General features: G+C 39.4%; 1 protein-coding gene across 4 annotated transcripts in view; it reads left to right on the forward strand.

Moving 5' to 3' along the window:
• Positions 1-24345, forward strand: part of LOC100651791 (NAD(+) hydrolase sarm1) — a 139365-nt gene that overhangs the window by 79203 nt on the left and 35817 nt on the right. The window contains exon 1 of one of the 4 annotated variants that reach the window (XM_020862594.2): positions 18167-18463. The exons of the other annotated variants lie outside the window; for them this stretch is intronic. Within the exon in view, the coding sequence (XP_020718253.2) occupies positions 18365-18463 (99 nt within the window). The 5' untranslated portion in view covers positions 18167-18364. Of the gene's footprint in view, positions 1-18166; positions 18464-24345 lie in introns of those variants that run through there. 4 annotated transcript variants of the gene reach the window in all.

The following is a 24345-nucleotide window of genomic DNA, read 5'->3' on the forward strand; positions in this document are numbered from 1 at the left end:
TCACGTTACGTATCTCTCAGCTCGTGTGCCACAAATGTATCATGAATTAAAGACTTCAAAGAAATAAGAAAAAAAAAACAGAGAGTAAAAAATACCGAGAGCTCGATTAACGCGAGTCGCTGGTCAGATCGTAATTGCCAACAGAAATAGAGAGAAATAATGGTGGAATCGATTAACCGCAAAGGACACTATCGTGTTTTTTTTTCCTGCTGTTTGTGTGTAACGCGATTGGCGGTCGCGGCGCCTTTTCGAGCAACGAGAACGTTCTTCTGTCAAGCAAGAGAATTTATGGAGGAAATCTCTAATTGAACGGCTCGTAAACCGTTACGAAACCCAACGTGTTCCCGTGCCCAATTGTTCTACCTCGTAAAAACGTTCGTTTGCACGTTTTATGTATTAATAAAGAGTCAGTTTCGCCATTTGTTCTTCGCCGACCTTGTCGAAATTCCCTTGAGAACGCCGCTAGTCTCTACGCTCGTTTGCAATTATATCTTTCGACAGAGTCAACGCGATGAAGAGAATAAAACTTGCGCTAATTTGTCTCGTTTGCGAGTTTTTAATTACTCGAGAATTAATTCTCTGTAGGAAACGTCGTAGATAATCCAGCAACGAGTGAATTTTGGAATATTTGAATTATTCCGATCGAATAACAAAGGAATACGATAAAATCGTATTTTTCTACTTTTTACGACGAAACAGCTTTCAAAATTCATTACGTCGTCGATTAATCCCGTGTCAGCAAAACGATTATCTTTTCCACTCGGCTTTGGAATCAAACGCGTGCTTTTCAAAATTTTCCAAATATTATTCATCGCAGTATAATGATCGCGTGCCCTATGAGGAAAATAATAAACGAAGAATAAATTGTACGCTGTGCGTGGAAGATAAAAATTCTCCTTTTAATCGGAAAATCCTTGCGCTTTAATCGCAGAGAAAGAAATAGTAGCGTAGAAGGGGACTACATACGGTACATAGTTAGCTGTTGGAATGAAACACACGGAGAAACGTTGATTGCACAAAGCATTAACGTGTCACGAGGCTTGGTTTGATCAAAGGGTATAAAATCGACGAGCAATTCACCGTAAAATCTGTCTGTCATTAGTCTATCGTTTCACTTGAACGCTGCTGCTAACTTTCCCCCCTTTTCAACGCATTCTCGCCGGAAAGAGTAATCGAAAGCTCTATTTGCCTGTCGGCATCTGATAAATCGATGCCTCGAGGTGTCTGACTCGATTTCTCTCGTGCAAAAGCACGTAATGTTAATCGAAGCGATTTGTCATTTTTAACGTCCGAGAAAAATGAATGGAGATTTCAGAAACTTTTAATCCACGAATAAATAGAATTTATTCGTCTTATTTATCAGAGACCAATCACTTTTCGATATCAACCATCGATTTTTAAATTGTATACAAGATCTCCATAATCAAAAGACAGAGAAAACGTTCGCTCGGTACAAAGACACAAATGATAATAATAAGACGCCAATACCCCGTAACTCGTCTACGTATCTATATAAATACTATTAAAGAAACAGAATTTGAAAACTTGCTTCAACCTCTAAATATTTCAACGAGTACCTCTACGCGCGTTAGTTCAAAATTTTGCATATTCTCGCGTACCATACGCGTTCTACTCCATCTTTGCATATTGAAATTGAAGTGCATAAATATCCACAGCGTAGTCTTCGCCAAAAAGACGTAGAATCAATAATCGTTTTTCTCCGTCCTCTCCAAAAAATCCTCCAAACTCATCCCTTCTGCCTCATTTCACTAGTCGATTCGACTCTCTTGTAAATATCGATTAATTCAAAACCACTTTACTCCTGACGATAGAAAAACCACGTTTCTCATAAAGTGAGTTTTTCCCGATGGTTCATAGCCTGGCAAATCGGTGGAGCAATTTTCCACTCGGCTGTTTATCGTTTTACGCTGCAACGTCGTCGCCCCTTCCGTAAGCTGTAAAGGTGTACTCACACCGACATCTGACGTAACCGAGCGTGACCGCGGTCATTTACATCGCAGTTTACAGATCTCGTTTCTTCTTCTCACTCTCTCTCTTCCCAACATTCTCTTCTCTCTTCCTTTTTTCCCCTCCCTTTGGCGAACTCGGTTGGCCTCGAGACTCTCGCAGGTTGATAATCCACTTGAGTGGCGCCGTTGCTGATTAGCGACACCCACGCGCACCCTTTCTACCTCGCCCTCTTTTCTTCCTCACCTTTCTACTCTCTTCAACCTTCGATTTCGTGTCCTTACCGCTTCGAAGAAGGAAAGTTGTTTGGAGGACGAGGGGATGAGTTTGTTTGGCAATCTTCGATGATTGTTTTCGTTCGGTTGATCGTGCAACGGCCGAGATGAGAAGCTGTTCGAAGATTCTTAATTCTTTGGGAATAGAATTTCAGAGATTTAAAGCTCGCACGATTACACTCGAATATGTTACAAATGATACGTAATTTTTTAAAAACGATTAGCTTCAACCAGACACAATTTTCGTGGAAATTTTAATATATTTTGAGTGTCTGTTATTCGCATGTCTGATTAGAGACGAGATTAGAGAGAAACATCTTATTCTTTTTGTAGAATTCTGTTACGCTCTTCTTTGAATGTGTTCTGTAAACAATTTTCACAATCTCTTGATTCCTCCCAAACCAACCGTTTCATTTTGCAAGAATTTTTACGCCATTTGCTATGTAACTTATGAGCTACGATCGCTACGGATTAACAATTTAGACGATTAAGATTCAGAAAAAGAAGAGCGAGGTTTAGGAAAATATCGGAGATTCAAGAGAAACAAGTTTCGATCAGTTATCGCTTGCGCGAAGTTTCGTGAATTTTCGAAATGCTACTTATACCAATATACGCTTTGAGTTACGCGAGGGTGAGTGACTTTTCCTTGAAATTTCTTTATTGATTCGAAGCTTTTGTTGCGGAGCACGCAAAGCTTCCTGCAAGAGAGGATAATTTTGGATTTTCGCGTGTTTGGATTCGATAGATTGTTTTCTTTATATTTCTGTGCGAGTAGAGTTTAGAGTTCACATTCGATACGAGGAAGGTGTGACTAAGGAACAAGTTATGAATTAGGTTTGGGAAAGTGGTTTCATGCCAGGAGGCACGTAACGCTCGATTTTCGAGGCGCGCATTAGATATTCGACTTCCTTGCGAATAAAATATTCATTATCCAATATTAAATAGAATCAGACTTAGCAGAATGCTTTCAGCTTCGTTTACCCGAACGTATCTAAACTCGGAGGACAAACAATCTACGCGATTAGACTTCTTCGCATAACAGGAGCTTGCGAACTTTTCTCACTACCAACCTTTTGTCTTTTACATAATAGAAGCTCTCTTTTAACATTTTAGGCACTATGCGCCACTATAATGGCTTTCGCGGATGTCATCTTATATTACGACGCGCCACTATAATGACTTTCGCGGATGTCATCTTATATTACGATGCGCCACTATAGTGGCTCGCTCTATCGACTTGTACGCTCACCGTTTGAGCCAAATGATCTTTCTCATTTGTCTTGCTTCACATTGTTTTTGCCCTCACAACGTTTTATAACAGCGTTAACAATATACAGACTCTATTGGCTCACGGGCCGACGCTCCAAACTAAACATACAGAACAAAATAACCCTCTACAAGGCCGTAATAAAACCTGTCTGGACCTACGGAATCCAACTATGGGGAACAGCAAGTAACTCCAACATTGAAATACTCCAACGCTTCCAATCGAAAACGCTAAGATCCCTATTAAATGCACCCTGGTATGTTACCAACGAAACAATCCACCGAGACCTCAAGATACCTACAGTCAAAGATGAAATACACAAGTCCAGAAGCAGATATAACACAAGAGTCAACAACCACCACAACCCACTAGTCACCCAACTACTGGACACGACGGACCAGATCCGCAGACTAAAAAGAAAATACCCACTAGATTAAATCCTTAGTCCTACTAGAATCAACAATATAAAGCTATTATAATCCATGTCATTGTATCACGCCAAATTAAGTTACTGAAAATTCTCAACGAGAATTGATTGTAAATATTCTAATAAATAAAAAAAAAAAAAAAAAAAAAAAAAAAAACAATATACAGACAGAATATATAGTCTTTGTCTTTGATACACCAGTATCGGTCGTTGATATAAATATACCATGCTCTTTTTAACATGCCGATCCGTATCCTTGTAATTTTTTAGGGTCATCAACCTCAAAATGTCGCTTCAAAATAGAAAACGAAGAGCAATTTGAGAAACACTATCGCGCTATGAGTTTGAAAATTGTATCGTGAGTCTATGTACCGTACCGTGCTTTAAAACATATCACACTAAATTGTATTATTAATTATTAAATCAAATTATTAAAATTAAAGTATATGCATCGTATTTTTAAGAAAAATTATAATTTAGTTATCAAAGTCTTCACTCCAATGTGCTTGCGTAGGGAACAGAATTATCCGTCACACATTGCGGTGCTGTGGCGTTTACGCGTAATTCACGTGAAACTCTGTCATACAGAGAAACAAAATTCATATAATAAATAAGAGGTTAAGCGAATTCAAACAGCGAATGTTCGATTAACGGAAGATTAAGTTAAGCGAAATTTCATTTTAAAAGTGGAGTTCTATCGCGCTCAATTTCCTCGCAGACAATAGAATCTTTACTTTCCGACCAAAACACGCTGTTCGCACAGTGACGAAGTCTGCCGTCTGCGTACAAAACACACTGCACTTTCAAGGCGCGAACAATCTGGACCTTTCCTTATCAAGCAGCACTCCTTTTCCAACCTCTCACGAAACAAGAAAACCCACGATGGAAGCCCCGGTGTCTCGTAAATAAGCTCGAATTCCGGTTCTCCGGATCGAGCGCTGTAAGTCAACGCGTTCCAGCCGACTGAAAGGTCGTGAAAAAAGAAAGGGCGCGACTTTCCGTCGCCGATGTAATCTAGTTTCGTCGTTTTCTGGCTGTCTGCGTCACGCCTTCACAAAAGCTCAGAAAAACGTGGGCGTGCAAAACGTCGCAGGTCGTTACACTATAATTAAAATCATCCGCTCTCTTACACATTGTAATTTCCACCAGCCACGTTTCAACCTCGAATCCTATCTTAACGTGAATCTTCCCTTTCTTTTTTTTCAGGTGAGTCCATTTCGATGTCCATTCGTCGCGGTTTTCACCTGCCAGACGGAGATGTTATCGGTCGATTTGAATCGTTCGAACGGAGGGAAACGAACAGGTACACGTGTCCTCTTGTTGCTCTCTTCGGAAGCTACCATTAGAAACTGCTGACAACTTGGAATTTCTGTGAAATAAGAGAATATTTAGAGCTGTAGCGTGAATTAGAATTTTCTTTCGATTTCTGCTTTGTGGCTCGAATAATACGACAAATGTAACACGCGTTTTGCATTTGGTTCAAATCAGCAAACGAATATAAAAATTCGTATGTCGGAAAGTTACGGTGTAATTAAAATAATATGCGAGATATCGCAAAATCTATTACTTCGAACCGACAATATCGCAAATATTGGCGGCTAAAATGTAAAACCAAAATACGTATCTCGAAGAAATCAAAGTGGAAGATTTATGGGAAAAACATTTCTATATGTACGCGTATAATTTATTAAAAGTCATTCAAATCTTCAGAGACGAATTTTAATTCAAACACGCGATTCAATAATTAATAGCGATATCGTAACGTCCGATCTACGCTAAATTTAGAAAACCACTGCGAAATATTAGAAACTCATCGTTTGAACCATTCTGATAGTTGCTAAACAAGGCAACAGTCCCTTTCATTAAAATTCTCCATGATTCAACGAGATAAAAAATTATTAAAATATGCTTTCACTTCCGAGAAACGAAGCCTCGCTGAGAGGGTTCAGCTTGTTAGGAATTCTGGAACGTGCGTGAACGGAAGTTCCATGGAATTTTTCGCTGGCCTGGGAGGCATTGGTTGGCAATGCCACCGCGTTGTCTGGTCGTTGTAACGGTGCATCGATCGTTAGTCCTGTCATGGTATACCTACGGTTGCTACGAGATGAGCATTCGACTTTCACAGTCGCTGACTCACGTGTTACGATCGTCGCGAAACTCGTTCGAGGCGTACGTTTTTCTTCGCGTGTTTTCATCCACTCGCAAGACCAGAATAAACGACAGCCTTTAAAGTCGCGAAGAAAGGGAACAAGCTGAATGTACCGAAGAGAATATCAAACTATCAAACGTCGCTTTATCAGACGTATCCCGCTTGTTCTTCGTATAACAGTCCCAAAATATGTCAGTAGAATATTACATTCAAAATCGTGTCTCTTACTATTTCTGACTGAATATCACGTCTCGCCTCTGAACTGGTATTTTATTAAAATATTCCATACGTCCTCTTTGTCTACAATTTCCAAATCTTCCCTATAAACCTCCGAACCTCTCTTCGTCGAACGATTCCCTAATCGTCCTGTTCATAACGATTTTGAAATTTATCAATCAAATACTGTATCGAAAATGGTGTCTCTTACTATTTCTGACGGAATATCACGTCTCGCCTCTGAACTGGTATTTTATTAAAGTATTCCATACGTCCTCTTTGTCTACAATTTCCAAATCTTCTCCATAAACCTCCGAACCTCTCTTCGTCGAACGATTTCCTAATCGTCCTGTTCATAACGATTTTGAAATTTATCAATCAAATATTGTATCGAAAATGGTGTCTCTTACTATTTATATAAAAGTATCCCATACGTCATCTTTGTCTACAATTTCCAAATCTTCTCTACACAACTCCGGACGTCTCTTCGTTGAGACCTATTCAACCTTCTCCCATTCAACTTTTGCGCAACAATCAAAACACCTACTATATTCTACGATTGTACTGGAAATAATGTGCGACGTTCTGGAAAGAAAATTCCTTTCGAAAAATAAACAAAGAAAAGGTATAAAACCACGGGTTAATACGAACGTAACTCGCCTGGAGGTCGTGTCGAGCAAAATGTCATCCAGGAATCGGTTGGTTCAAAGTGGTAAACCGACCGACTGGCATGTAATGTCTACTGACCCAGAGGTGAGAAAAAGGAAAGGGGGTCTGTTCTCGTGTGCACGTCTGGAATTCCTTCGTGACTCATCGGCATTCGCCAAGGGGCCCGGTATGGGAACTCGCGTACTCGCTCTTCGCGTTTCCATGCCACAAACGATCCACGGACAGAGTGACTCAGCCGAATTTCTTGTTGCGCTCCTGCCTCCCCCTTGTGGATCCTCGATTTTCAGATCGACGGCCTGCACAATCTGCACAGGTCGTTGTGCAAGCCACGACGGATGAATCATTTTCGCGAAGATTCGAAGAATTTGCTTGATTACTGGCTGAGACGCGTAATCAGGCTTATTAAGTTGGCATACGGTTTCGGAATACGTAAAGATCCTTTCTAACTTGGAGTCTATTAGGTAGATCGTTAAATCGTAAAATTAAGTCGTATGTTAAACTTCTGGAATGCACAAGGGTGTTTTATTCTTAGGGTTTATTAGGGTCGTTGAACCGAGGTGTGTTCAGTTTCCAAATTTGCTCGATTTTATAACGTTAAACATGTTTCATCTAGGGTTTCATTAAGATCGTTAAATCAGAGTGTGGTTTTGAAATTCATAGAAATGTTTTATTTAGAGTTTAGTGGAATTACGATTTATGGAATTATTGCTTAATGTTCGAGTGTCAAGTACTACGTGCTACAAAATTTCCGAGAGAACGAACGTTGAAAGTTGACGAATCCTTGTAAACGAAAGACTTCAGAAGGATCGTCGACCTTTTCAAAGGAAAGAAACGTGGTTTAACGAAGAGGAAACGTGGAATGGCCGTGCACATTATGCGTTCGTGATAACACGCACAAGGCGATACAGAAGCACGTGGCTCGGTATCGTAACGTACGACCTTGAACTTCCTCCACGAATGATTCACAGCCTCGTCCATTCATCCAGCTCATTCGTTCATGCTGCGCGTGCTCGTGGCTGCGCTTACGCGGAAAAATACTCGGCGAATTGGAATTACTCGCTGAAATCTTGCGAATTTATTTTGTACACACAGATACGCGGTAGGAGGATGCTGTGGCAGATACCCAACTGCATATCTCAATTTACTCTTCGCTTTTTTAAAACAGTGTTTTCTTCGATTCGAGATTTTATGCTTGAAATTTATATTGCCATATCAAATATCTCAATACGTTCTCCACTTTTTAACGAGAGTTTCTTATTTTTCTAGTTGTTCCACTTCCCACGTTACGACACTTTGATATTTTTCTAACGAACTCGCAATTCTTTTTTAAAGTTCCTTCTTGTTACGTAACGAACTGCCGCAGCTTCTTCATCGTGCTTCAGCCGATATTGCGAACTTGGAACAAGATTACGCGTCGTTCTTGTAACTCACGTAATAACTCGTTAAACATATAGAACCAATAGTATCTATTTACTTTTGAACAAACATATTCTCAGACGCCAGATACCACCCGTGTTACAAGACATTCGAAACAAGCAGAAAAACTTACATTGAAAAATATTATTTTCGAATTTGCTATTATTCGTATCGTCTTCTCGTAATAAACGAATTCGCGAAAGAAAATTGTTTCTTGAGAACTGAACGTTAATCGTGTACTTTATGTAACGGAATTGATAAAACTTGCAGTCTATCGTCGAATTTTATCTTGCGAGAAGATTTAATACTTTGTCCTACGATGAATCATTCTTCTTATTTTCGAGAGCTTCCCAACATCTTCCCATATTATTCTCTCGTACTAAATTACGCATTACAATACCGATAACGTTTTTTTAAGGAACATATCTCCTCTATCAATCATAAACGGTGATTAATGTCATCGATTTCTTTTCATCGATAACGTATCCCCGATTTAAGTTTTCTATGGGTGGGATCGAACACGACCCGATTACGCGGTACGCTCGCGTAATGAATTTTCAGAGGCGGCGATAAGCCCGCCGGCAGAAGGTGAATCACCGATCTCCTCCACGGAGTTGTGGCTCTACTCTTCACAGCGTATCTCACACGGTGACACGCGTCTCATGACTCACCGATCCGGATTGTGCCACAATAATTTGCCCCTCTTCGTCCAAACTTCATTCTTCAACGCGAGACTCATCTTTCGTTTGGCCGATCAATTTATACATGGATTTAAACAAATTCCACGATAGAAACGAGGTTACATATGCGATGGAGAAGCTGAACATATTTCCTTTTTTTTTTTTGTTGTTGTTTTTTGTTGTTGTTTGATAACTGGAAATTTGGAGACGATATTATATATCAGAAAATGAAAAAAAATTAAATTTCCTAATTCCAATTAAGCTGGAATTAAAAAGTTAGCTGTTGCGGCCTGTTTGAAAACTTTGACTGTTTTGATTTTTAATTTTATTATGACAGTGCTCGTGGTAACATGAAATATTTCTTCGCGACGAGTATACTCGTCAGAAACAGCTAACCGGTTAATATATCCAGCGAGTATTTTGTAACAGAATACAGCTTTATTTAACCCAGCTGTTTCTCTCGCCCTTTCTTCTCATCTGTTCGCCCTATCTTCTTTTTTTAAACTATTTAATCCATTAAAAACGCAGTATACACGAGAAGTAATAACATATCAATCGTATAATATTTCTTATCACATTTTCAATTATTCGCTCACAGCTTCCCATAATACAAAAAAAAAAAAAAAAATCAGATGTCAATGAACTCGGAGTTTCTAATTACACGATCTTCCAGATTAAGAGTTGGTCCAAACCTTGGAATTTCATGAATGAAACTTTCCTACTATAGATAAGTCTCGTACGAGAACTCGCGTAACATTGTGGCTCTTTTTTTATCAAATTTCCTGCTCGTCCGTGTTTAGAATGCCACTTCGATCAAATTCGCTGAATCAGTTCATAATTTTGTCAAGGTTGCAAAACATCGATAATAATCCGGAAGTGTCTATTCTCGTACACTGGAAGACTACGGAAGATTCATAGAATCTTAAGCGCTGTATACCGAAATATTACGTCACGGTTGACGCTTGTTTGGTTAAGCGTGGAGGAAGTAGACGGTGAAACGAACGATCCATTTCCGCGTAAGTCACCATAAATAGCGGCGAAGGATAAAAATGTTGCCCGTTTCCGTTCACGTTTCGCGGCTGTTATCGCCGCTGGAGAATACCACGCGTTTAAATGGCTCGATAAAAGGAGTGAATCATAGCCGGGACTCTCTGTTGTCATGTCGTGAGAATGAATTCGATGAGACACGAACGACCGGCCCTCGTTTCACCGATGTGGATCGTGTCGCGAATGAAAACACGTTCGTGACGATTCTTCGTCGTTCGAGATTTACCAAAACGCGGTTCATTCGATCGAAATGGTCGAATCGACGAATGATCGGTCTATAAAATTATTTTAGGAAATGTAAACGCTATACCTGAGCTTCGATTTTCTTCGATGGTAATTGTTTTATATTTATTCCTTTTAACATTTGCTAGTCGCTAAGGGGAAGTATAAATTTTGTTATTGTTTTTATTATTTATTTGTATCTAAATCAATTATTAGCGAATTATTATTCGGTGTTAATATCTTTTCTTTTTTCTAATTTACCGATGATATAAAATAAGATATAAAGATAAGTGAATTTTATGGATTTAAAGGTAATTTTTAAAGTCTACCGATAGCAAATGAAATTAAATAGTTATCGATATTTTCTTACCAGACAGTAGTTGCAAAAGGCTTATCACTGCTCTCGCCGTCTCTTTGAACTTATTATCGTCCCTTCTGTTTCGAGAAACCAAGATACGTCACGACTTTCTAATTCTCCGTGATACACCGTGTTTCGACCAACTTCATTTGGACGTCGCTTTCTAAATGTATTTTAGATACGTGCGTATGTATCTTCCTTTTTGTCATCCTTCGTTATCAGAGTAATTTTTGGAGCTGTTTATAACGCTACGTTTTTAATTTTTTGACAACCAAAGCCATGAAAATTGGAGCTGTATCATTTCGGAAATCGATACTTTGGAATTCGAAGGCTACGAAAATCGAAATCAGGAGCTCGTTTGTTACGAAAATTAGCAATTTAGAAAATAGAAACTGAAGACTAGGATCATCGTCTGGCAGATCGGACAACTCTGCTGTTTAAATTTGTTTTCATAAATGAAGGCCATTTATTTAAAAAATGAAATCGACGGTTCATTATCTCGGAAATCAAGAGCTTATCATGTCAAAGATTAAAGTTCAGATACGATATAAAACAGTTATCGAGTTTTGCTATCTTCTGTCAGATATAAAGTTCTCCAACGAATGATCTTCCGCAGTAACTACGATCAAAGTGATCGAGAAAATCGAAACGAAAGCTACGCGAATGGATCGAACCTTTGACAAAAATCTTCGTAATTAAGTTGAAATTAATTAGTCCGTAAATAAGCAGCATTGGCTATGGAGCTGCGTTGTGTTCGTTAAGTTTAAGTATAGTTGCCGTGGCTGCTCGATTGAAGTGCATCTCGATTTAGACGCGGCGAGGGCAACGTGCACCTAGGAACATATAGAGCCCGTGATGACGCGTGTGCTGTTTAATTTGACCGTTTGAGTGGCCCTCGATGATCCTAATTGTGAATCTTCTACGTCTTAAATAATTAAAAGTATGTAGCCCAAGTATGCCGACTTTTATATGATATTCGATTTTTATACAAAGCATACCATCGCTGATAGACTAGAAATGTAAAAGTAACTGGGAATTTATTACAAATTCTTAACGTTATTAAAAACTTACTTATCAAAAGAACCTTCTATTCAATTTTTATACGAAACATACCATCGCTGATAGACGAAAAGTTTAAAAGTAACTGGGAATTTATTACAAATTCTTAACGTTATTAAAAACTTACTTATTAAAAGAACCTTCTAAAAATACGATTGCAAGAGACATACATGTACATTCTAATAATACAATGTAAAAGATATAGATAGATATACATTCTAATAATACGATATACGAGATATAGATGTACATTCTAATAATACGATAATTCAATCGGGAACACCGGTGATCCTCTGCCAAGTAGTCGATCAATCTCAACTCAACATTCCACATCTGCAAACCCATAATAACCCACCTAACCCCGCCACCAGATCTCACCGATCCTCCGTGCTCCTAAAAATTCCTCTTTCACGAAGTTCAAGTCTATTTTCAAGCGGAAGACTTTCCATGATAAAACTATCGTTTAAAGAACGAACGTTACGCGAAGTAAGAAGCACAGATTAACAACGTAACATCGATGGGAGAAACATTCTTCGAACATATCGAGCTCGATAAGCAGAAAAAGAAGCATCGTATCCTCTTATAGAGCGTTCGAAGGAATGGCTGGCATCCTAATAGAGGAAGGCTGCGATCTTTGGAACGGTTGGCAAGGTTCGACGCACTTGCCACTCTCTCTCTCTCTCTCTCTCTCTCTCTTTTTTCTCCGTTTCTCTCTCTCCGTATGCGAAATATTCGACCCAATCGAACCCGAACATATTCTAATCTTAAGCCTTTTAATCTTCACTCACTCGCACGCGTTATTTACGACGTCATTACCCGTAGCACGGTCGATTGAAAACTTCACGCTTTCGTTGCTGCAATACCGCAAAACGCGCGTCTCTTGACAAATCACGCTACCGTTTCGTTTGAGAGGGAAATTTGTTGCTATCGTTGCGTGCACGTTTACTACGTTGCCTAGTTCCGATCGTTTATTCACTCGGAAAGTAAGTAGTTGCCGGAATTAGAGGGAATATTTGGCTACGTTCGAGTAGCGATGATAATTAGGTATGAGAAATTTGAACGAAAATTCGTTCCGCTTACAGATTGGCTGCTTTTGACGCGATTGACTAGATTTGCAGGATATAGAAATAAATTAGTTAAAGCTATTTGAAATATATTTGCAATATATAATGGAGCTGCTCGCATTCTTTGGGTATGGATTATATGGACGATTTAAACGCGAAGAATTCTTTGATTCTCCTTGGAAATTCGACACACCGAACGCTATCGACTAGATCAAAAGAGAATGCAAATGTATTGAATACGATTACTTGGAATATTTGAGTATATTCAAAGATTATCACATTAACCAAGTATTTAATACTGATAGTAGTTTGACAGGTTATACATCACCGATTCGATACATTCGAGGAATTTAAAAACTTATCGTTGATGTTTTGGTATACAAGCGTGTCGATGACGATGTTTGAAGTCTCGTTCGATAGAACGTGATTCTTGATTTAAGCAGATACAAGCGAAAACGGGTTAAATGAGGATACGAGCACGACGCTCAGAGTCGTGACATCCTTGACTCGAAAGTGAGTCAGCCGCGCGAGTTACGCCACTCGTGACACCTAATCGTCCTTCTCGAGTCCAAGTTCAGGGCTTCTGTCGTGTTTTAAAGGTTCCTCCGATCGTGAAAATAGGTCAGACCCGTTGCGATCCGACTGTTCCAAGGAAAGCTTGAAATATCAAGAAATCTCAACGAAAGACTATGAAATCTATCCTATAGAATGTACGTATATCTAGAGAGATGACTCATATCATTCGATCGTTCTCTTTTTTACGTAATTCGTACGAATCATCGTAAACACAAACAACCATCATCTGCTATGTAATCGCCACGTAAGAGTGGATTCTACCGTTTGTTAATGTTTTTTTATGTAATTTTCAGTTTATAAGGTTTCTCGAGATTCGGCAATTTTTACTTTACCGTTAATATGGGAAATACCCACTGTGAGGTGTAAAGTACGTGTGAAAACATCGCTATTATAATAATAGCGTATTATTTCATTTAAATAGTAGTTAAGGTATACTATAATTATCACAGACGTGTTATGACGACAGTGACAAAAACCGTGCTAAATAGCGTGACTTAATAATTTTTAAACAAAGACATAATATTACCATTTCTTAGTCTCCTATTTAATTGCAAATTTCAAGACATTAGAATTTCTAAACACTTTGTTTACGCGCGTTGATCACATAAATAAAAATGTCCAGATAAATCATTTCCAGCGAAATAAATTAAATAAGAATTTCATTTCCAACGCGTTAAATTAACCAAACTACGCTACATATATGAATAAGAATCTGCTACTATTATCATGCAAACCGTTTCCAACAAATCGGACGACATGACGATTTCGCGAAACTGCAAGATTCAAAGAGCAACCAAGCCAAGTAAGAAGAAGCAGAAGAAGAAGAAGAAGTGGAAGCAGACGAGTAAGAGTAAGATTCATAAATAAGTTTGACCGTCGAATTTCGCGGTATGTCAATTAGATTCCGCGCCGGGAACGTTGCACATCGTGCATCCCTTGTGCACTACAGTCGCTCAATTCACGCTGATAGTACTCGCTTGGCGATTACGTCATCGCCCAATGAATGAACCAGCGACCACGCTCAGTCCCTCCAGTCGTGTGAGTTAGCCTGTTGAATGGCCGAGCGTTTGAACGGAACCGATTAGTCGATGTCCATTCACGTTTCGATCAATTTTCGAGTCTACCAATGATTGGCGATGGTCGCTCCAAGTTCTTCAAGTTCAAGGCTATGGATGTTACGGAGATGCGAATCATCTTGAACGTGATTCGAAGCTTGAAACTCGCGAAAGTCTCGATATGGCCTTGAATCGTCCATGTAGTCGTGATAGTAATAGCAATTTATTAATATCGACGCGACGAGATTTCTTAGAAAAAGCGCAAAACAACGAGGAAAAGAATAAGAAAAACATTGATGGACGCGGTTCAAGGAAAGTAACAGCGTAAAGTATAACGCGAAGATGTTGAATCTTTGAAATGTCGTCTTATAAAATGCGTTGAAAGATTCGAGAATTTAGCAATTTCAAAACGCCCGTAGAATTGTAGACGTTGGAATACGAAATTGGTATAGATTCGTTGATATCCATATCGGAGCATTTTATGGATTCGTGGAAGAGAAATTAATTCGTATTTTGATGGTTCGATGAGAGCAGTGGTTAATTATTCATCAGCGATCGTGGGCGAATAGGACGTATTAAGGTTGAATAGGAAATGGCAGTAATTCTCTTAAAATTCTCTTCGTTTGATTTTTTCAAAGAATCACCAAAAATAGACTCGTTTCGTTTTTCCCTGCGTCGCGCGCGTATCGACCAAAAACGGCGCACAGAAATCTCCCAATAAATCAGCAAACTTCCTCTGAAAAATCCCAGTTTATCAGCTCGCTAATTCTTTTCCTGCTACTAAAGTATTCAGGGCGCGGCGTCGTTCGAGAAAATTCCCCGAAGAAGCATCCTCCGTGGGCTACCTTTCCGGAGAACGAACTCCCTCCCTGCAAACCAACAAGCTCCTCCACCTCCTCGATCCATCGATGAATCATCGATTCCTCGGAAGCGGTGTTCTCTGTCGCACGATTAGATGCCCCTCCACCTGTTCGAAGACTTCTTCGTTGCTCGATCAGGCCGAGATGGGCACCAGCTGATTCCGATCGCCTAATCTTCAAAATATTTGAACACTTGCCATAGGAAACTTTTATGTCCACGTTGTACGTGTTACATAAAATATTTTCAAATTTCATCAGCACCGTGACAATACGCGACTGTCATCGGTATATCGTTCAAATTTCAAAACAATCTGAAAATCTATATAGAAGCTACAAGATTATTCGTTTTGATCGAGCGCGTTTAATAAAAAATTAGTATACCTCGTCGAATAGCCACGTTGAAGATACGATCGATGTTACATCGTGTCATAATATCGAGAAGAAATTGTATCGATTGCTTATATGGGATATATATGGGATATTTTGTAATTTTTATAATATATTTACAAACATTCTTTCGAACTTGATTCTTGATTCTTAGATCGATTAGAGCGCCAACGAGATTCCAAAATGTCTCGTATATCGCACGTAATATATTCATAAAAGGTATCTACAAGTGTTCGAACACTTTCGTGAGCCTGTCTATATCGCTGGTTCAGTAACTCTCGTGCCGCGTGATAACGCGCCCCGCCATTGATAACGGGGTATTTGTAGCGACTGGGGCACGAGCGTAGCGGTAGTCTCGCGTCGTGGCTCGAGCCGATCGAATGCCAGTCGAATCTGCCCCGACCATCGATACAGTGTTCCTTACAACAGTGTTCCCTAAACCGATTCGTGTACCGGTGAATGGTTGTTCGAACGACTTAGTTCGATCACCTTTCGCCTTCGCTATACGTACGTTTCGAACGCGTCGATGTCGACAGTCCGCGAACGGTCGAGCTCGTGCGATGATCCAAACGAATGCTTCTTTTATCGAATTCAATTCGTTTGAGGTTGCATCGAAACGAATAATTTAGCAAGTGAGTTACATATTGAAATCGTCGAAGATCGAGTCGAAGCGAACGAGTTATCGTTATATCGTGAACGAACAGGATTTCGTGGAAAATTGGAGGTGGAGTGTACCGCGAAGACGAAGATCGAACGTCTTATCTAATGCAATCAATTTCTGTGTTGGATTGGTCTTTCGTTGTCGCCGAGGTGTCGTGACCGAAATGGCGGCTTGCGTAACACCGTTGTTACATCTTAACGTGTTACCATTCTGTCGCGACGCACTTCTTTCGCGCGTAATTAATTGGACGTAATTCAGCGCATAACATTAACAAGAAATTATTTACTATTCCTTACTAGATAAGAAACTCGTAGAAATGTCATTATTAGATGTATCGTTTTAAAAACAAAAAAACTGTACTATGAAACGAACGATTTATTTAAAGACAGTCAATTCCGGTTAATTCTTTTCCACCGATTCTATCAAGTTGATAGAAAATTATTTTATTTTATTTATTTATAATTTAAAGAATCCTGTTTCTCGATGCTTATCGTGGTATCGAAGAGAGGAACCCGATGAAAAGAATCCTACGTTTCAAATTCCAAGTGCCACTCTTCTCGTCGACTTATTCTTGTTACAAGTTACAAAATGGAGTTCGAAGGTTCTTTCGGACGACATGAGGCACGTGAACGTTCGATCGAGCCAGGTTTTCGGTCACGACGGTTACGTAATGTGACGTGCGTGAGCTACTTCCGCATGATCGGCTGCATAGAAATGCAAGGCAAGGAGAGACGCGTCTCGAGACCGGCTAGAACAAAAGCCACGTGCATTCCTAGCCGCGCACGCGAACACAAGACGATATGGCGCGCTGAATGCGTGACTTCCTCGGCCGGAAACAGGACGTTTCGATTCCCTTCGCGAGCCAAGCATCGATGCACGCAGCCAAAATTGGCCGACGGTATCGAAAATAATCCAACCGCTCCTTATCTGCGTCTCTTACAGCGAATATTATCGGCGGCGCTGATAAGCTGTGCTGATAAAAACTTCTAAGTGCCTTTCTGTTTCTTGAGTCACGCGTATTATGACAATCTTTCTTTCCTTTCTTTTTAGACGCGGCTAATTTACAGCGATTTTCATCTTTTGAATTAGAAACGTTTTGACAATGTGTGCCGAATTTTCATATTAAAGTTGCCCGCAGTTTATAACATTTTTTAGAGATAGCTTTGTTCGTTCGAAAAGAGAAATCTTGTAAAAATTTTCTAAATTCTTTTTTATATTTAAGAAGCTAATTCTTCGATATATTCTTCTCAAACATATCCGAACCTTGACCAGCACAAATCCAACGTTTAACGGAAATGTCCTCTTCGTAGTAGACATTCGATAGTTTTTCAAGTACATACGTATCTTTGAAAATAAAACACTTTCATCGGCTGCATTCCTCGCTTATTCAAACTTCATCGGAATTCCATGGCAAGAAAAACAACGTCTCTATTTGGACAGCTGTTTCACAGAGGGATGATGGTCGCGTGTCAGAAAACCGTAGAAAGCGAATCGATCTCTATCGATCTGTTTGCATTGGTCCTACCACGAAATCGTTATCTTGTCCCGTAATTTTCAGTCGTTAAAACAACGTTCTCGAGCACGCTTAATTTTGATACCAGCTTCGGCGTTCTATTTGCGTCCCACGAACTGCTCCCTCGTTGATAACGGACTTTGTTCGCGACCGTAAATTCATTGCACAGCGAAAGATCAATCCATTCGCCGACTAAATAAAATTCAGCGCGTTTTAAACTGAAATTTATAAGGAAAAGAAATACACGCGAATTTTAATATCTCCGTCGTGTTTGCTTTCTTGATACAGTGCGTAACTGGGAAAATAACTAGACCGATTGGATCGTGTTGGGAAAGAGCTGTATGACCTGCGAAACTATCGTCGAAGTCGAGTGGTCCTTGAAGATTCTATGAATAGATCGTGATAAATAACAAAAAGTAGGAGCTGTGCAACGATCAATTATCGAACATCGGTTGAAATTTCTTCGCGTGGCAGTGAATCAAAATAGATTTATGAATGAGCGTCGACCGGGGACTTAACATGCTGCACAAGCATGGGAGCAGCAGGTCTCACAGCAGTTTGCTGTACAAGGGCAGGGGTGCTTTTCTCAAATCGGTAAGTTTATATCTTCGCTTTAAGAATCGCTTGAAGAAAATAAAATGCAATGGTCCGCTATAAGATTACATTATATCGATGATCGATAATATAAACAAAATTGGATCGCATATTGCTTCGAGTTTCGTACCCGATAAACTAAATAAAATTGGCAAGAATTTTCAGTCCCGTACATACGTTTCAAATACATTCAAATGCCTTCAGACACTATTATCATTATCCTATTGTTATCGTTATTAGCTGTCTAATCTTTTCCTTTTAACTATGACAAAGCAACGTCATGTAACCGCATATAAATAATATTCACGTGTGGAGTAAACATGGTACGTGTCAAAGGAAAGTTAGATAGCGAGGCAGCAATTAATCTCGACGTCGTCGTCTCGTTATCGAGATCATAAGTGACATGACTTCCCTCGTTCGCGTAATTACGCATATTTTCGCAATGAGTGTTTGGCGCGAACATGTCGAATGACATCATACTCTATTTGAGTAGGTGTCGAGAGAATTCAAAATTTTACAAATTAATCTTCGCTCGGCAGAGTGTCGCGTCTGACTCACCGATTTTCCAGTTCTTTCTTTTTGTCTCTCTCCTTCTCTTCTCTCTGATTTTTTCTAAGGAAGCTGGCTTCGATCTGTGTCGTTCGTTCATTGCCACGGCGAATGATGTATTACGTTGTTTGTTCAAAAACGATGACGTTTCGTCGTAGCTTGTTCGTTGCGCTCGACGAGTAGCTGTGGTTTACAAATTGGATACTGAGACGATACAGAACGTTTTTTTTCTTTCTTTTTATCTTAAAGAGAAAGATTTAACATCTATTGTTTCAATGAAGAAATAGTTCTGTTTTAGTTTAAATTGAAGTACAGAGTGCGCAGTCCGTGAGTCACCGGACGTTTATTAACTTTAAAGCTTATTTATCTTATTCTGTATTCAGGTCTGTACGATCCAATCTTGTCATTAGACTGACATAATTTTTCAAATTGAAATTTTACGATCTTCTTTACCTTTGGATACGTTGCAAGACATTCGAGACGATGTCTCTAAAAAATCGTTGAAAAATTGTAACGAGAAAGTTGAATATAACACCCTTCGTTGAAATAGCTTCGTGATAAGATTTTCCTACAGTTTTCCCTACAAGATCTACACGATTAAACAGGTATCGATTTCATTGTATAAAAATAATATTCATCTACCTAAACTTATTCGCACCTTTACCTGCTTCAACTCTTTTTATCACTCGAACAACCACTTCTCAACCCGAATCCAATAAACTTCCAATCCTGACGATCCTATCTCGATTCACTTATCGCTACATTCGATGTTTCCTGTTACAAATCTGAAAACAAACAAGCTACAGATCGAACCAAAAGAAAAGAAAATTTCCATCATCCTAATCTACGTACGTATCTCGCATCTCTATTCGCTTCAACTTCGGAGCATCTCTTCACCCTTCACACTCGCACCTCTCATTTATCACCACTCGAAATGCACTCCATGTCGATGCACGTTGCCGATCGAAACGAAAAGAAAAAAGTAGCTGTAAAAAAGCTGTTATTAACGGAGAGGAGAAATCTAATCTGGATAGCATAACGGCCACGATAAAGAGTTGGACTTTACAACGTCGATCATGAACGAACAAGCGAGAGAATTCTGCGAAAGAAGATGATGCGCTATATGTGCACACAGCCTAATCACAACGTCACGGTGTCTCGTGTGCGTCATTGTTTCGGTCACAAACGAGATTCGCGGTTGTAACCATCCATCAGGCAATCAAAGCACCGCGTCACGATCCGTTACAACGGCGTGACATCATTGCGCTAAAACCACACGCAATGTCATACACGAGTACACACGTATATACATTCTAGGCATATCAAACTGCACTCGCTGTCTAGGAATCGATGTTGAACGTACGGTTATTCTACGAATGTGTCGGTTAGATTGTAAAGTTTATATATAGAATTGCATACACGTTGCAACGAAGGGGTCAGGTTTTCTAAGTTCGCCAGATGACTAATCGGTGTTTACTGTTGTGATGACTTCTGGTTCGTGCTCGTACGAACGACTGTGATCGGAATAGCAAAAGCGACGATCGCGCAGGGACAGGTGGCTCGGCCGCCTCGATTTCTTCCACGAAGGTGAATGAAATAGGAATAGCGGGAATCTTGGGACGAATGCATCGATGCAATTGATCGTACTGAGGCTGTTTGAACGGATTAGCCGAGAAATCGTAGCCGTGGATGAAGTAACCGCGTGGAATTTGTGAAACTGTGTTTATCAAGATTTTTGGAATCTCTATTCGGATGTATCTTCTTTTTGTACTTTTCTTCTTGATCTTCTTGATCTTGTATTTGGATAAAATTGCAACCGGGGAAATGAATTTGTATCTTATGAAATTATGATTTATGTTATCTTATAAATTTCGTAGCTATTTAATACGCGTATCTCAGCTCCTAAAATGATGTGAAGGAACGTTGAGAAGATTTCTATTTTACAACGTCGCGAGTATCGTGTTTCACCATCAGACGCGTGTGTATCGAAACATTATAAAATACTGTAATGTACATTATAAAATATCTATTTGTTTGAACCACGGCAAAGTACTCATTTTTTATAAAGTATCCTATACGTAGATTAATCTATGTATGATATCGATTGCACGAGAATCGTAAAAGGATGTAAGACGCTGTGGCTATAATTAGAAATTCAAACTCGAATCTCCTCTATTCACGCACTTTCACCGTCAATCATTCGAACGTTAAGATAATAGAAACTAAAATGTGTACTCTCTTCTTTTCACTCTTGAGAATTCGAGCCGCACGCGGCCAGCATTTCCCATCGAAACTTACTACGACTCGATTGCATCCGTATACCAGAACATCCACCGTCTTACTCACAGTCGCCCACTTTCACCTCCACAATGCCTCGTTCATTCATTCCTCAACGTAAAAAGTGAATACGCTTTTGTTTCGAAACGGAGGGAATGACACACCGTACTATAATATCGGCGTTCCTTAACATTCTGGATAAACGTCAAAATACTCGATTACATAATAACCAGTAGGATACGGAGAATCCGTATGAATCATTGCTTTAAAACATTGTTGATTAAGATAGACAAACTTGACTAAGCACTTTCAAAAATGTCTCTCGCGATCGTCTCTAGATATCAAAGATAAAGACATTGTTTTCATCGCGATATACCTTAATAGCATAAATCGTTACTCTCTGTTCGACGATTTACTTATCCGAATGCTCTACCTCGAAGCGATACAACGATCTCTACGTAATATTATTACGAAACGAAAATTCCTTCGATACTGTGTTACCAATCGTTCCATAAATAACAACAATTCACCGAATTACAAATCAATGTACGCGTATTAAAATACGGTTGAAAGGTTCGTACAAAATTACACGTTTCGTCACCACGCCATCGAACGTAACCTATTCGAGTGTTATTCCAACATCGTTTCAGCTGTCCTCTCGAGGGACGCGCGAAAGAACCAGACTTCCTCTTCGAGTACCTTGGATGCCTCTTCTCCGTGCGCATTCCGCGCCAGTATTCCGACACGGTGACGCAAATCGTGTTCAAGCGGTCGCAAACGGGTTAACAGACCGCTTCTCGGTAGCGATTCGTCTCGTGCCGTTTCTTTGGCTACCGTGTCGCCGCTTCTTGGAACCGTTGCCTCGACTCACGTGCCCCTCTCTTCGAATCCGTGATTGTCCGAATAAAACGAGACTCGACGAATCTCTTACGCAACGGAGAACGTTGTTGATTGAGCGACGATTAAACGAGGTAAACGGGCAATTTAATTGGCGTACATGGTTAAAGGTAATTGAAGAGTTTAACCAGGGAAAGAAACGACGATAGGATGAGCTGTGCAAAAGGTAGCTTCGATAGTTTCAACGTCTTCTTTTTTTTTTTTTCTTTTTTTAGAAACTTTGAAATGTTTGGCTATGGCATTAATCTTTCATTTTAATAAACGTGTTTACGTTAAATTATTAGGTATTTTTTAACGTAGAAGAGAAATCTGGTATCGTCGAATTCCCGATTTGTAGACCAAGTTATTTACTATTGGAATATTTACCGTAGTAAGAGTGCTAAGAGAGTAGGCAACTTGTTGTTCCTCCTTCCGCTGTAATCAGCATCTGTTAACTAAACAACTACTGATTGTTCAGTACACGATTGTGCGATCGTGATTCATCTTTGTCTTTGCTGTATGTAATCGATACTTATCATCCGCTTTATCAGATTCATGTTTAATGAATCATCCCAGTTCCTGTTTCCTCCAACTTCGTTCTGTCTTAATTAAATTTACAACTGATCGTACCTACCATTATCCATCTGTCAAAGAATTATTTTTTAGAATCAAGAAAATTCAATATACGTAAGATATTAAGAAGATCCTTCAACGTATTATAACTTTTTATCAATTATTCTCTATATTTAAGCTCCATTTCTCCTGAGGTGGTGTATATGTCCGTGATAGTTGTTGGACCTCTCTCGTCCAGAGTAATTGTCGCTAAGGGGCTGTAGATGTGTGGAGGCCGAACTGAGATACCGAGATAGGTTCTGCATACGGACGTAGATGCCACTGCTTGGGGTACTGCTGATTTTTCTTCCTAATTTAGTTGCGTAGAAGAAAAATCGGACTCCGGTCGCCGGGATTCGAACCCGGGTTCCGAAAGTTCGTAACCTAAGACGCTAACCACTGCGCTGTCGTCGTCCAAGGATAGTTAGTGTCGAGTGGTGGTATTTGGCTTGTCGAGTACACTCCATTTCCATCCAGACCCGGTCAAATGATCGGTTCCTAAATTTAATTTAAATTTTCTTATTATTCCTTTTGTTCGTCTGACTTCATGTAAATTCCATTAATTAATCCATTTTTCAATTTTTGTTAATATAAGAATTTACATAAAGTTAGACGAACAAAAGAGATATTGACGAACGTACAATTTTTAATTAAATTTTGAAACCGGTCGTTTGACCGGGTCTGGCAAGGTTAGCGTTAAAAATGAAGAGCATTTTTCCAAAAATAAATTAGAGGAATTTACGACGGAACATCGATCAATTAAGATTCAGGTAAGGCCTTGCGACCTTGAAGCGACGATTTGTGCGACTAATTAATTTGGTCAGCCTTCGAATCATGCTGAAGCAGTTGCCAAATCGAGAGGCATCGGTCCGCAACGCGCGCTCTACCTAATGACATGTAATCATCGTGTTCCTTGTGTCTGTGTTCTCTTATATAAGGCTACAGAATGCGCTGGCCGAATGCCATAAGCTCGATATAAGTGCATCGCCACCGATAATCGTCGAACGCACCATTTTTTTGCGCAATTGCCGATGTCTTAATCGTATCGATTGACTTTTTGCCCATTCAACTCCTATCGTACACTATGTGTGTAGCTTATGGTCTAACGAAGAAACGAAGCGTGGACTATTCCGATCATTTTTTTTTTTTTTCCTATTAAAGTGGTCAGCTCGAACGAGAAGTTGGTTATTATAATTACCAAAGACAACGATGCTGAATGCTGTGTATGTGATCCTTAGCGTGTTGGAATTCAAACGTTGATTATATTTCTCAATATTAATTTATGTGAAGTGGGCAGAAGGAATTCTAGAGAAGCGGTTGTTGAAATTCTTTTGCAGATTAAATTCATTAGATTTTCTTGCAGTAAAATATAGATAAGAATTCGTATTCTAATAATTCATCCATTCCTCGTGACGTAAATTTTATGAAAACTTTTATGAGAAAGAACGATATAAATTTCGCGAATTTGAAAATTTCGGGTCATTGGATTTTTTAATTTCTGAACCTCTCAGGGATTTTTTTTTTAATATCTTTTAGTTTCATCTTGATATAAATTAAGATAAATCCTT

Source organism: Bombus terrestris, chromosome 3 (genome assembly GCF_910591885.1).
Source record: "Bombus terrestris chromosome 3, iyBomTerr1.2, whole genome shotgun sequence".
In the NCBI taxonomy this organism is placed as follows: domain Eukaryota; kingdom Metazoa; phylum Arthropoda; class Insecta; order Hymenoptera; family Apidae; genus Bombus; species Bombus terrestris.